Source organism: Salvelinus namaycush, unplaced genomic scaffold (genome assembly GCF_016432855.1).
Source record: "Salvelinus namaycush isolate Seneca unplaced genomic scaffold, SaNama_1.0 Scaffold6, whole genome shotgun sequence".
NCBI classification, from domain to species: Eukaryota; Metazoa; Chordata; class Actinopteri; order Salmoniformes; family Salmonidae; genus Salvelinus; species Salvelinus namaycush.
The window spans coordinates 89,081-100,404 of record NW_024061308.1 but is presented as its reverse complement, the minus strand read 5'-3'; the positions used below and the strand labels follow the sequence as shown (position 1 = coordinate 100,404).

The 11,324-nt window shown below is 45.0% G+C and overlaps 1 protein-coding gene across 1 annotated transcript; it reads right to left on the bottom strand.

Annotated features, from left to right (window-relative positions):
* Positions 1-242: 242 nt before the first annotated feature.
* LOC120041989 (cyclic nucleotide-gated cation channel beta-1-like) lies at positions 243-10,930 on the bottom strand. The gene is made up of 20 exons (XM_038986862.1): positions 10,882-10,930; positions 10,358-10,573; positions 9,844-10,098; positions 8,662-8,839; positions 7,144-7,242; positions 6,652-6,806; positions 4,664-4,831; positions 3,985-4,193; positions 3,770-3,820; positions 3,263-3,349; positions 2,930-2,994; positions 2,596-2,718; positions 2,365-2,506; positions 2,018-2,177; positions 1,814-1,911; positions 1,638-1,721; positions 1,338-1,456; positions 1,078-1,224; positions 805-982; positions 243-704 (listed from the first exon to the last, which is right to left on the bottom strand). The coding sequence occupies exons 1-20, from the start codon at positions 10,928-10,930 to the stop codon at positions 480-482; spliced, it is 2,808 nt and encodes a 935-aa protein (XP_038842790.1). The 3' UTR covers positions 243-479.
* Between the last annotated feature and the right edge of the window lie 394 nt (positions 10,931-11,324).

Genomic DNA, 11,324 nt, shown 5'->3' with positions numbered 1-11,324 from the left:
CGGTTTGTGTCAAGAACTGCAACACTGGGTTTCACGCTCAACAGTTTCCCGTGTGTATCAAGAATCGTCCACCACCCAAAAGACATTCAGCCAACTTGACACAACTGTGGGAAGCATTGTGGCCAGCATCCCTGTGGAATGCTTTCGACACCTTGTAGAGTCCATGCCATGAGAAATTGAGTCTGTTCTGAGGGCAAAGGGGGGGGGGGGGGGGGGTTTGAACTCAATATTAGGAAGGTGTTCCAAATTTGGTATACTCAGTGTACTTCACAAGTATCAAAGGGTTAGCTAAAAGAAGAGTATATGGGTATAAAGGAACAGAAACTGTGAGTCTGTGACTCCTGAGACATAATTGGATGATCTTTAGGAACCATGGCTCTTCTCTCTCTGGTCTCCCTCTCTGCAGTAGAGTACAGAGGGACAAAAAAGTGCATCCCTTTCTCCACATGAAGACAGCTTTAAAAGCTTTTGGAGACAACTCATGCCTTTCTCTTTTCTTTCTTCTTCCCACTCTCTCCTGCAACTTCTCCCGCCACTTGGCCCTGCTCCTTGGAGAGTGTCTCATCTCCGTGACAATGGGAGACGGGGCAGAGCAGCGTGGAGCTGTCTATGGTTGGTGACATGGCGTTAGCCTCGCGCTCTGGGTCCAGACTGGAGACTGGAGAGACTGGGGACAAGGGAGGCAGGGAGGAGGACATGGAGGGCTGTGGGGAAACTGGGAGGTTAGCTCATTCAGAGCATACAAGTGTGTGTGTGTGTGTAGATAATGTGGGTGTTTTTTTTTTTTTACAGCAAATGCCATACCTGTAGAGAAACGCTGGATTTGTTGATATTTTCCTTAATCTTGGCGAGGGTCCCTTTGAGGCCTGTTTTCTGATGCGCCACATCCAGAGCAGCTTTGAATAGCTTGGGCGTGACCATTCGAGGAGGGATCACCTGGGCCGGCTCCTTCGGAGGCTTCTTATCTTTCGTGAGCATCTTCCTGATTCCGGAAACAATCACAAATTCTTATACACTAAAAATTGTGAACTTCGAAACACCCAGAAATTAATAGTAGTCTTTATTCCCCTGTCTAACCTGGCCTTCTTGCGGAGCAGCTTCTGGGACTCGGGGTAATGCACTAGAATCTCATTGAGGTCCTTCTTGTCCAGGATGAACAGGTTGGCGAAGCCATGAGCCACCACGTTTGCTGTTCTCCTGTTCCCTCCACCCACTGCCAGCAAGCTTTCAACCCAAAGAGAAGAAATCCAACTAGAAAAAGTACATTTCCTGAAGAAAATGTGTGTGCTTCCTTCAGTGAAACAAAGAGCATACGTCAGACCTGACATCATGCTCACCTGATTTCCCCAAACACAGACCCCGCCCTCAGCGTGACAAACACAGTCTTCCCGTCTGGCCCGCCCACCACCTGCACCTCTCCGGCTTTGATGATGTACATTTCCCGTCCAACTTCACCCTGAAACACAGAGCGACAGTCAGACATCTCCTGCTCTTAACAGTTTACCTTACACAAAGAAGGCGCAGAGTGTATACAAACTGCACATTAAATACATTCAAACAGAAGCACACTCGCACACACACGGACACAAACAAGCTAGAGAGGCGGCACAGCTACCGGATATTGCTTTAACCTTTACCTTTTTGCAGACATAGTCCCCTGGAAGGTAAACAACAGACCTCAGTCTCTTCAGCATGTCAAAGATCATCTGTCTATCACAACCCTGAGAGGGAGAAGTAGGGCTGAGTGAGAATTACAGAGAGATAGAGCTCGTCAAATCTTCTGTGGGCTGAGACAGCCTGAAGACTTACGCACCTGGAAGAGAGACACTTTACTGACAATGTCATAGTTGACATCTACAGCGATGTCCAGCCTCATCTTGTCTGGGAGTTGGACCAGAAGCTCCTGTTCATCTGTATAGAGACAGACACAAATAGAGAGTAAACACAACGCAACACAAGGCAATGCAGCACAATGCAACAGAACAACACTACACAGCACAAAGTGACATGTGCCTACCCAGCATGCCCTGGGACTGCCAGGTGTAGTTGTACCAGGTTTTAACCCGGTTCTGCACGTCTTTAGGGATACGGTAGGAGGCCATGTATTTGACAGTGTTGTCCATGCATGCTCTGTAGTACGTCTGTCCTGCTGTGGCTGCACCAACCACGTCTCTCATCTGAAAGAAACGGTCATTGGCCAATCAGGAGTCGACACTAATCACAACAGCCAACACTATAATTAGCTTATAATAGAACAGATGTTCAGATAATGATTCAGAGCTAGATAACAATCTAGATATTTCATCCTTAAACACATGATCATATTTTACATTATACACAGCTATTGGTAATGTGGTAACCAACCTGTCCAATCATGATGGAAAAGGCAAACACTCCTACAAAGTAGTTGATGAGCTGAAAGATGATTTCAAAGAGCGTTGTGGGGTCCGGCAGTCCACCAATGGTGATTAGGGTCTTCACAGCAAAGTAGTAGCAGCGGATGTAACTGAAAAACATGATTACAGGGACAATTCAATGATAGTGTGAAGGTATGATTATGATGATTCTAAGTTTATTGAAGGTGAATCCTCACACCTGTTGCCCTGTCCGTCATAGACCCACTGCGTGGAGCCCAGACCTTCATACGCAGAGCCCCAGTAGTACAGACAGGCATTACAGTGCAGGCAGTACAGCAGGTAGGTGGTGGTCCGGATCACTCTGATCAAACCAGACAGAAGGAGAGAGTGGCTTTTACATACTGAGCTGCCCCTCATGTCCCTAAGAAAGACCAGGGCCTGAGTCTCAGAATAGGAGTGCTTATCTAGGATCAGGTCCCCCTGCCCATATAATCCTATTCATTGTGACCTGAGCATGGTGATGCAGATAAAATACTGTGCTAAAAATTTAACAACAATTTGATTGTGCTCACCTGTAAACGTAGGCTTTGGTCAGGATGCCCTCAAGACGGTCGTTGAACTCAAAGAAAGACATTATCTGGAGAATGGAGGAAAGATTACATTTTAATTGCTGTCTGAATAACATGATGGTATGTTTCACAGTAGCCATCAATTGTCCGATTAACAAATCACCCATATGAGTGAACTTATTTCATTTCAAACTTTCTAGTATAGGCTACTTATTGTAATGAACGATATCGGCAAAATGCCTGCGATAAGTGATCAGTGCCGATCATTTTTGGTTAATCTCAGCTCTATATCACAGTCAACCCAGGTAGACCACACAGGTGGCAGGTAAGCCTTACCTTTAGTAGTCGTGGGAAGCGGAGGAGTGGGTTGATCCCAGTTTTAAAATAGAACAACTCCAGTGGAACAAGACTGATGACATCCATCTGTAACCCAGAGAAACACAGTCAGAGACATGGTCTGTAAATAAGCTGACATCATCACATGGCTAAAAAACATTATCTTTCTCAAAGCTATTCAGTAGTAAGTATATAGCCTTGCACAAGCCTTAGCTTGTGCGAGCCGGAAAGGTAGGCCCTGTTTCTGTAGCGTGAGGCAGCTTAATGTACAAGTACACACCCTGGGCAGGACGCTAGTCTATCACAGGGCCTTACCCCAAAACTATCTCCTTAATGCTGAGTGCCAAGCAGAGACTCATCAGGTCCCATATTTACAGTCTTTGGTATGACTCAGCCAGGGATTGAACTCACAACCTTCCAATCTCAGGGCATACATTCTAACTAGAAGGCCACGGAGTAGTCATTCAGTAGTGAACACTGCAAAATCATTTTCAAGTGAAACCTTACCTTGAACCGGAAGGTTTTCATGTAATTCACTCTCATGTCCTTTTTGTCAAACTGCAATGAGAACAAACAAAAAACACATACATCAATGATTTTGACACGTGTATTTCTGTGTGTGTATCTGCAAAATCGATTTGAGATGTAACCCCTCTTCTGGCAACATGGACTCATTAGAATGCCAAAATTGAGACTACAATTGTGAAATGTCCCTATCTCACCACTATGTCTCCACTGCGGACAAACTGCAGGCGGGGCTGGAAGACCAGTATGTCCAGGATGTAGATGAGGTCACACAGATAGTCAGTGAGTAGCCACAGGTAGATGTTACTGGGGTTCTGGTAGGGGAAGGCCCAGCGCACCGGGATAAGCCACATGTTCCAGTTCCACGCCAAGGTGACGAAAAACAGCCACAGCACATAGACCAGATCTAGAGAGAGAGATGCATCATCCCCATAAAGCAAAAGAAAGAGCAGGTATGATAAAGATCAACAAATTAGGTCACTGAAAGCCAAACTAACGTTCAGATCAAAGCAGGAGGTTGTCACTAGTTACCACAGCCACGTCATAATTATGGCTAAACCCCGCCTATTTCTACAATTTCCCTTCTTAAAATCTGATTTTAAACCTAACCTTAACCACACTGCTAACCTTATGTCTATTCCTAACCTTAAATTAAGACCAAAAAGCAAATGTCTGTTTTCAGGAATTTTTACAATGTAGCCAATTTTGACTGTGGGTGTGGTAACTAGTGACAACCATCAGGAGATGACAAAATTGGAGTGGAAAAAGTAATAGAGGAGGAGGGATTAATACAAGAATAGGAGGAGGAAAGCAGGAGGAAGAGAGGAGGGTTAAAGGACGAGGAGATAGTGAATGCTAGGCGGAGGGGGAGCTCACTGGTGAAGGGGTCGATGCTAGCGGGGAAGCGGTAGTGCAGCAGAGCTCTGATCCAGCGAGGAGGCGTCACCTTGCAGCATAATCTAGGCTTGGGTTGCTGCTCCTCTATCTCCTCCTCCTTCGGCTCCTCTGGAGGTGCAGGAGGTGGTGTTGGAGCTCTCGCAGGGGCTGCAGGTGAAAGAGCAGAGGAGAGTCACGGGTCAGAGGTGAAAAGTCGGGTTAAAGAGGTCGTTGGCCACAGCTGTGCTGATGCAGCTCACCTGTATGTGAGCGGACGGTCCGAGTTTTGATATGTTTGGCTGTGCGTTTGCACCTGGAAATAAAAGGTACTGTAACCCTTCACTTGAAAAAGAAAAAGGCGAGCCTCACACTCTAGGAGCTCAGATGCAATCATTTTATAACCAAAATTTCGACAGCCAAGTTGTTTTCATCAGGGTACAATGACAAACACTGCGGGTCACTAGTTTATATATACTGAACAAAAATATAAACGCAACATGTAAAGTGTTGGTCCCATGTTTCATGAGCTGAAATAAAATATGTTCCATACGCACAAAAAGCTTATTTCTCTCAAATTTTGGGCACAAATTTGTTTACATTCCTGTTAGTAAGCATTTCTCCTTTGCCAAGATAATCCATCCATCTGACAGGTGTGGCATATCAAGAAGCTGATTAAACAGCATGATCATTACACAGGTACACCTTGTGGTGGGGACAATAAAAGGCAGTTTTGTCACACAACACAATGCCACAGATGTCTCAAGTTAAGGGAACGTGCAATTGGCATGCTGACTGCAGGAATGTCCACTAGAATTGTTGTCAGAGAATTTAATGTTAATTTATCTACTATAAGCCGCCTCCAATGTCGTTTTAGAGAGTTTGGCAGTACGTCCAACCAGTCTCACAACCGCAGATCACGCGCAACCACGCCAGCCCAGGACCTTCACTTCCGGCTTCTTCACCTGCAGGATCGTCTGTGACCAGCCACACGGATAGCTGATGAAACTGATGAGTATTTCAGTCTGTAATAAAGCCCTTTTGTGGAGAAAAACTAATTCTGATTGGCTGGGCCTGGCTCCCCAGTGGGTGGGCCTATGCCCTCCCGGGCCCACCCATGGCAGCCCCTTCTCAGTCATGTGAAATCCATAGATTAGGGCCTAAAGAATTTATTTGACGTATGTCCTTATGTGAACTGTAACTCATTCAAATTGTTGTATGTTGTGTTTATATTTTTGTTCAGTATAGTTTGAAAGGAACACACACAGGTGTCTGTAATCATGGCTGGCTGTTGCTTGATTTCATTGGTTGATTTAGAAATATAAATAGAACATATAAAAAAGCATGAATGGTTAATATAAGGTTATAGATAACATTTGGCTACATAGGCCTACAAACATTATTTACAATGGATAGCAAAAACACAATCACAAGAATGGCTTCAGATCAAAGTCTACGCCGAGACCGGAGGGAGCAAGGGTCTTTAAATTAAAGATCCAGGCGGCCTCTCGTTTTAATAATAAATTGTCAAGGTCACCCCCTCTCCTAGGAAGGGTGACGTATTAGATGCCGAAATAGCGAAGGGACAAAATATAGAGTGGTTAGCTTCCAAAAAGTGGTCCGCAACTGGGTACGTCAAGTTTTTGCACCTAACTGTAACCCTTCAGAACAGGTGTCTTTCTTAGTCATGGAGCGAATGAGGTTGCTTCGTAATTCAAGACAACTGATACACAAGGGACTGAATTGTATCTGCTGTGTTGCATTCTAACAGTGTGCAGATTACTGCTGTCTGTCAGGTTTTTAAGAAAATTGAACTACAAGTATTGGGAGTATTAGTATTTCTTCTTTTTTTTGCTCCCTTGTTGCTAGCATTGTCAAAATCAGGCCCATTGTCTGTAAGCCATGTGTGTTTGTAACTGCATTTGTGGCATGTGTACATTGGACATTGAGCACATGACCAGACCTGAGTGTAACTGTTATGTGTTACCCACAGGCAGTTTGACTGTCATCATCAGAGTGATCTGGGTCTATGAGTTTCTCTTTGGCCCTTTCTGTCCTCTCCTTAAACATCTTGACCAGCTCCTGTAGGCGCTCGTTCACCACGTAGCTGGCCTGGCTAGCGGACGACGCAGGGCGCTCCTTTAGCCTTCAAACACAAAACATCCATAGGTAATTAACACACACACACCAAACACTTTCCCTGAAACCACACATCAATGTTCTTTTGAAGTGAATATTACAACACTTGTGTTGGTGTGAATAAAAGCACAGTGAAAATGGAAAATGTCTCCCGTACACACATTTTTATCTCTGCACCTTTATTGTGCCTGAATTTCAGTCAATATGAACTTTCTCAAGACATTCACTGATGGTATGAGAAAGGCTATTCTGACCACATTGTCGATACCCACCGACTAACACATTTTGTGCAGTAGACATATGTAGCTAGCTAACAGTGGTGATGTGGAGGTATCCGTATTCACCCATCGTCTCCACTGAGGATGCTGGACTGGCTAGGCCATGCCCTCACTGCGATCTCCATCTCCTCTTCTTCCTCCTCACTCTGAGAGTACAACTTCTTTCTGTGGAGGGGAGGCAGGGAATAACACTGTAGCACAGTGCCTGATACACAGACAGATGGAAAAACTAAGACTGCTATCATTTGGAACCTGCTCTGTTATTAGAGTGCTCCCTGCAGTCTTGGCCTTACCATGGGGCATTACAGTTTACACAGGAAGGGAATGGCAGTATAGGGAATACAGTATCTGGAACATGGTGAAATGATGTTGTCTGAACATTCAACACAAATCTCATGTATACTGAATGAGGCCCTGAACTATCTTGAGCATCAGCTTTTTCAAGTAGTATACATTTGTACAGAGAACCACACAGGTTAGGATGGGGTGAAGGAGTGAGGATGCAGTAAGGGTGATGTAACGATGTACGCTGAGAGTCGGGAAGCAAGTTCAGGGAGTGAATACATTTAATAAATAAATGAACAAAACAAGAAACACAAACAGCGCACGGACATGAAACAGCAACAATGACGACTGGGGAAGAAACCAAAGGGAGTGACATATAAAGGACAGGTAATCAAGGAGGTGATGGAGTCCAGGTGAGTGTCATTATTCGCATAAACGCTGGTGACAGGTGTGCGCCGTGACGAGCAGCCTGGTGACCTAGAGGCCAGAGAGGGAGCACACGTGACAGGTGAATTTCTGATGATGGGATGAATGTTGATGGTTGGATGGATCCTTGATGTGACAATGACTACACATCTTACATATTGGTCCAGATATTCTTGGGTTTCTTCTCACTAGGTCAGTCCATGGTTCCATCAACAGGGGCAGAGAAGTGTGTGTGTGTGTGTAGAGAATCACAATGACAACAACAACAATCACTAACAGCATTCATACAATTAGTCACAGACGGAACACACAACCAGATGACAGGTTGAAGATAGTGCAAGATACTCTTATTGTACTTACTTATCCATTTATTGCACTTACTATTGACATGACTCGCAGCGGTAGCAGACAACAGGACACATAACAACAGAAAACAGTACAAGATAGAACAGCACAGCAACACAACACAATAAAACAGAGCAGAACTGCAGAACAAAAGACTACAAACATAGATGAACATGCTATTGAGAGACAGACAGTAGATGGACAAGTAAAGGGACACTAAACACCATGTCTAAAGAGGTTGGGAGTGGGGGGGCTTTCAATCAACAAAATAAAATAGAAATACAGTCTATAAACTAAGATGCACTGTATTTTATAGGCATTCTCCATTCTTACTCTTTTTCAGCAACTTTACTGTCGACCAAAGCAATATAGAAGGAAAAAAGAAAACACTAATTTAGAGGATATCAGAGGTTGGGAAATAAATTGCAGTAGTAATAGTAGTATTAGAGACAGCAGTCATGTGCTTTATATATATATTTGGACAATATCTTTATGTGGAGGCAATTTCATTTGGGAGTATGCGCTCACCTCTGACGGCTGGTTTTGGACACTCCGGGTACGGTCAGGGTCTTAAAGTTGGGGTCCTGTAGGGTAAGGATTTGGGGAATGTGGTGGCGGTGGTGCTCCCCTCCATCCCCTCCTCCCTCTCCGCCTGAATCCACATCCTCCACATTGACAGCTGGGTGCACACTGAGCCTGGAGCTCACTGGGGAAACAACAGTAACACACTGAGCGACTCAACTGTTCTCCAGTGGAACACAGCTAGTAATAAGGCTTATGTACTGTGGTACTCTACACACATATGCTAGACCAGTGGTATTCAAAGTTGGGGACTTGACCCCTAGTGAACTGCAGTGGGGTTGACAAAACCTTTAAAAATATATATTTTTTTAGGGGGGTAGACAACAAAAATACAGATTATTGTATGGGTTATTGGTTTCCTTTCATTTTGATAAGAGATGAAAATGCAATGAATTTAAGGTTATTTGTTGACGTAAAAATCAAAATTTACAGATTTTAAGGCTGTGACATTAGATTTGCTATGGGGTGGGGTCACGAGAAATTCTTGGGGAAAAGAATGGGGTCCCCATAAATTCTGTCTGAAAAAATGGGGTCGCCATTGAAAAAGTTTGAATACCACTGTACTAGACGCTTAGACGCTCTAAGTGTCAACACAAAATAGGACACTACAAGTGTCAAATACTCTGGGCGGCAGGTAGCCAAACGGTTAAGAGCGTTGGGCCAGTAACCGCTGGTTCGAATCCCCAAGCTGACTAGGTGACAAATCTGTTGATGTGCCCTTGAGCAAGCCACTTAACCCTAATTGCTCTGGATAAGAGTGTCTGCAAAATGACAAATGTACTCTCTCCAACTTTTGTCAGCGCTTCAAGTGCCACTTGAAGGCTTGCCTATCACAAAACAGACAGCTGAAACTATTATATAACAAACAAACATACAGAGAACAAACAGACCATTTAAAGCAAGAGCTTCCTGGAACCACAGGATCCTAAGCTTCTAGGTTTTTCTGAGAAACATGCTACAGTACATACAAAACAGACATGTCACAGACAGAAACAACAACAAATAACAACTGACTGCAACACAAGCCCAGCAAAACACAACACAGCATCATAGCACAGTATCACAGCACAGCTTCACAGCACAGCACTGAACAGGGCAGGATGTCTGTGTGGGCTGCTGCTGAATCACCTGAGGGTAGAGCGGACGTGGGGTCGTCCTCGATGTGGAAGGTGGGGTTGAAAAGCCCTGACAGCTGCCTGGACAGGCTGATGGGTGGTAGGCGGGGGTAGAAGGGCACGTTGGGCAGCTCTAGGGTACTGTTGGGGGAGGACGGTGAGGGGGTGCGAGTCGGAGGACGGTGGTGGAGAGGGACCTGGCGGACCAGGCGGTCCAACTCCAGGTCCCGGTTTTGCTGCTGCTGCTTAGGCATCCTGGGGCTTAAGGCTGTTCAGGCGGTTCTGCACGTTGGTGTAGGACTGTCCCACTCGCTGAGGTAAGTTGTATATCTGGCTGGGAAGATTGGCCAGGGTTTGGGGGTAAGCTGGATAACTGCTGGAGTAGGTTGGTGGGTAGACCAGGTAAATGCTGAGGTATTTGAACTTGGAGCTGGTGGGGCAGTTGGGACATCTGTTGGGGCAGTTGAGAGGTCTGTTGTGGCAGTTGGGAGACACGCTGGGACATTTGGGTGAATGGCCGAGTGTACTGGAAGAACTCTTGGGAGAGTTCTGGGGGAGAGAGGGCATTAGCTGGGTGACCTGGGAGGGGAACTGGGAGAGGTTGGTGGGGAGCTGGGGCATGGGGGAAAGTTTAGGAGCGGTGATGTTGTGCTCTTTCAGCAGGTTATTGAAGCTGTTGAGGCATGCAGGCGCGTGGGGAATACGCATGAGACAGCTCTTTACTGCATCGCAGCTGTCAGGGACTGGGAGGAGAGCACAGCACCGTCAGTCAGGCAGCACAAGACAACACTCATCCAAATGAACACTCTGACGTGAGCTTCTTCAGTCACATTGTCTGTCATCAGATAGCACTGTGAGAGAGCATGAATGCACGCACCCAAGCAAAATGCAGGCACACACATGTTGTGGTCACTGCATTCTCCGAAGAGAAAGGATTGGCCAGGTCCATCATGGGACTACAAACCAAGATAGAAGATATGCTTTCAAATGTGATTACAATATTCTCCTTACAAACATAAAAACAGTTGTATTATAATGAGCAAATACTTACTACCACAGTCGCCCTCCTCTACAGTCTTCCCCTCCTCCTGCAGAGCCATAGAAGCAGCAGAGGAACAGGAACAGCCATGAGTGACAGAACAACAGCAGGGAATAGCATTTAGTGACAAGTAGTTACCACAGCTGCACAAGCCTCAAGAGAGACAGCTATATGTTGAGTCTTCCCATATGGAAAAGTTCTACCTGGAACTTGTAAGTAATGCATTTGGCAGCAAATACAAAATTCATAGAATATTCTTGTAATATCTGACTTATAGTTGAAGTCGGACGTTTACATACACCTTAGCCAAATACATTTAAGCTCAGTTTTTCACAATTCCTGACATTTAATCCTAGTAAAAATTCCCTGTCTTAGGTCAGTTAGGATCACCACTTTATTTTAAGAATGTGAAATGTCAGAATAGTAGAGAGAATTATTTATTTCAGCTTTTATTT

Coding starts and splice junctions, on each gene's coding strand:
- LOC120041989 (XM_038986862.1), bottom strand. CDS start 10,930: ATGGCTCTGCAGGAGGAGGGGAAGACTGTAGAGGAGGGCGACTGTGGT. Junction 6,807..7,143: donor ATCCTCAGTGGAGACGATGG/GTGAATACGGAT, acceptor TTGTGTTTGAAG/GCTAAAGGAGCGCCCTGCGT. Junction 2,995..3,262: donor GCTTCCCACGACTACTAAAG/GTAAGGCTTACC, acceptor TCCATTCTCCAG/ATAATGTCTTTCTTTGAGTT.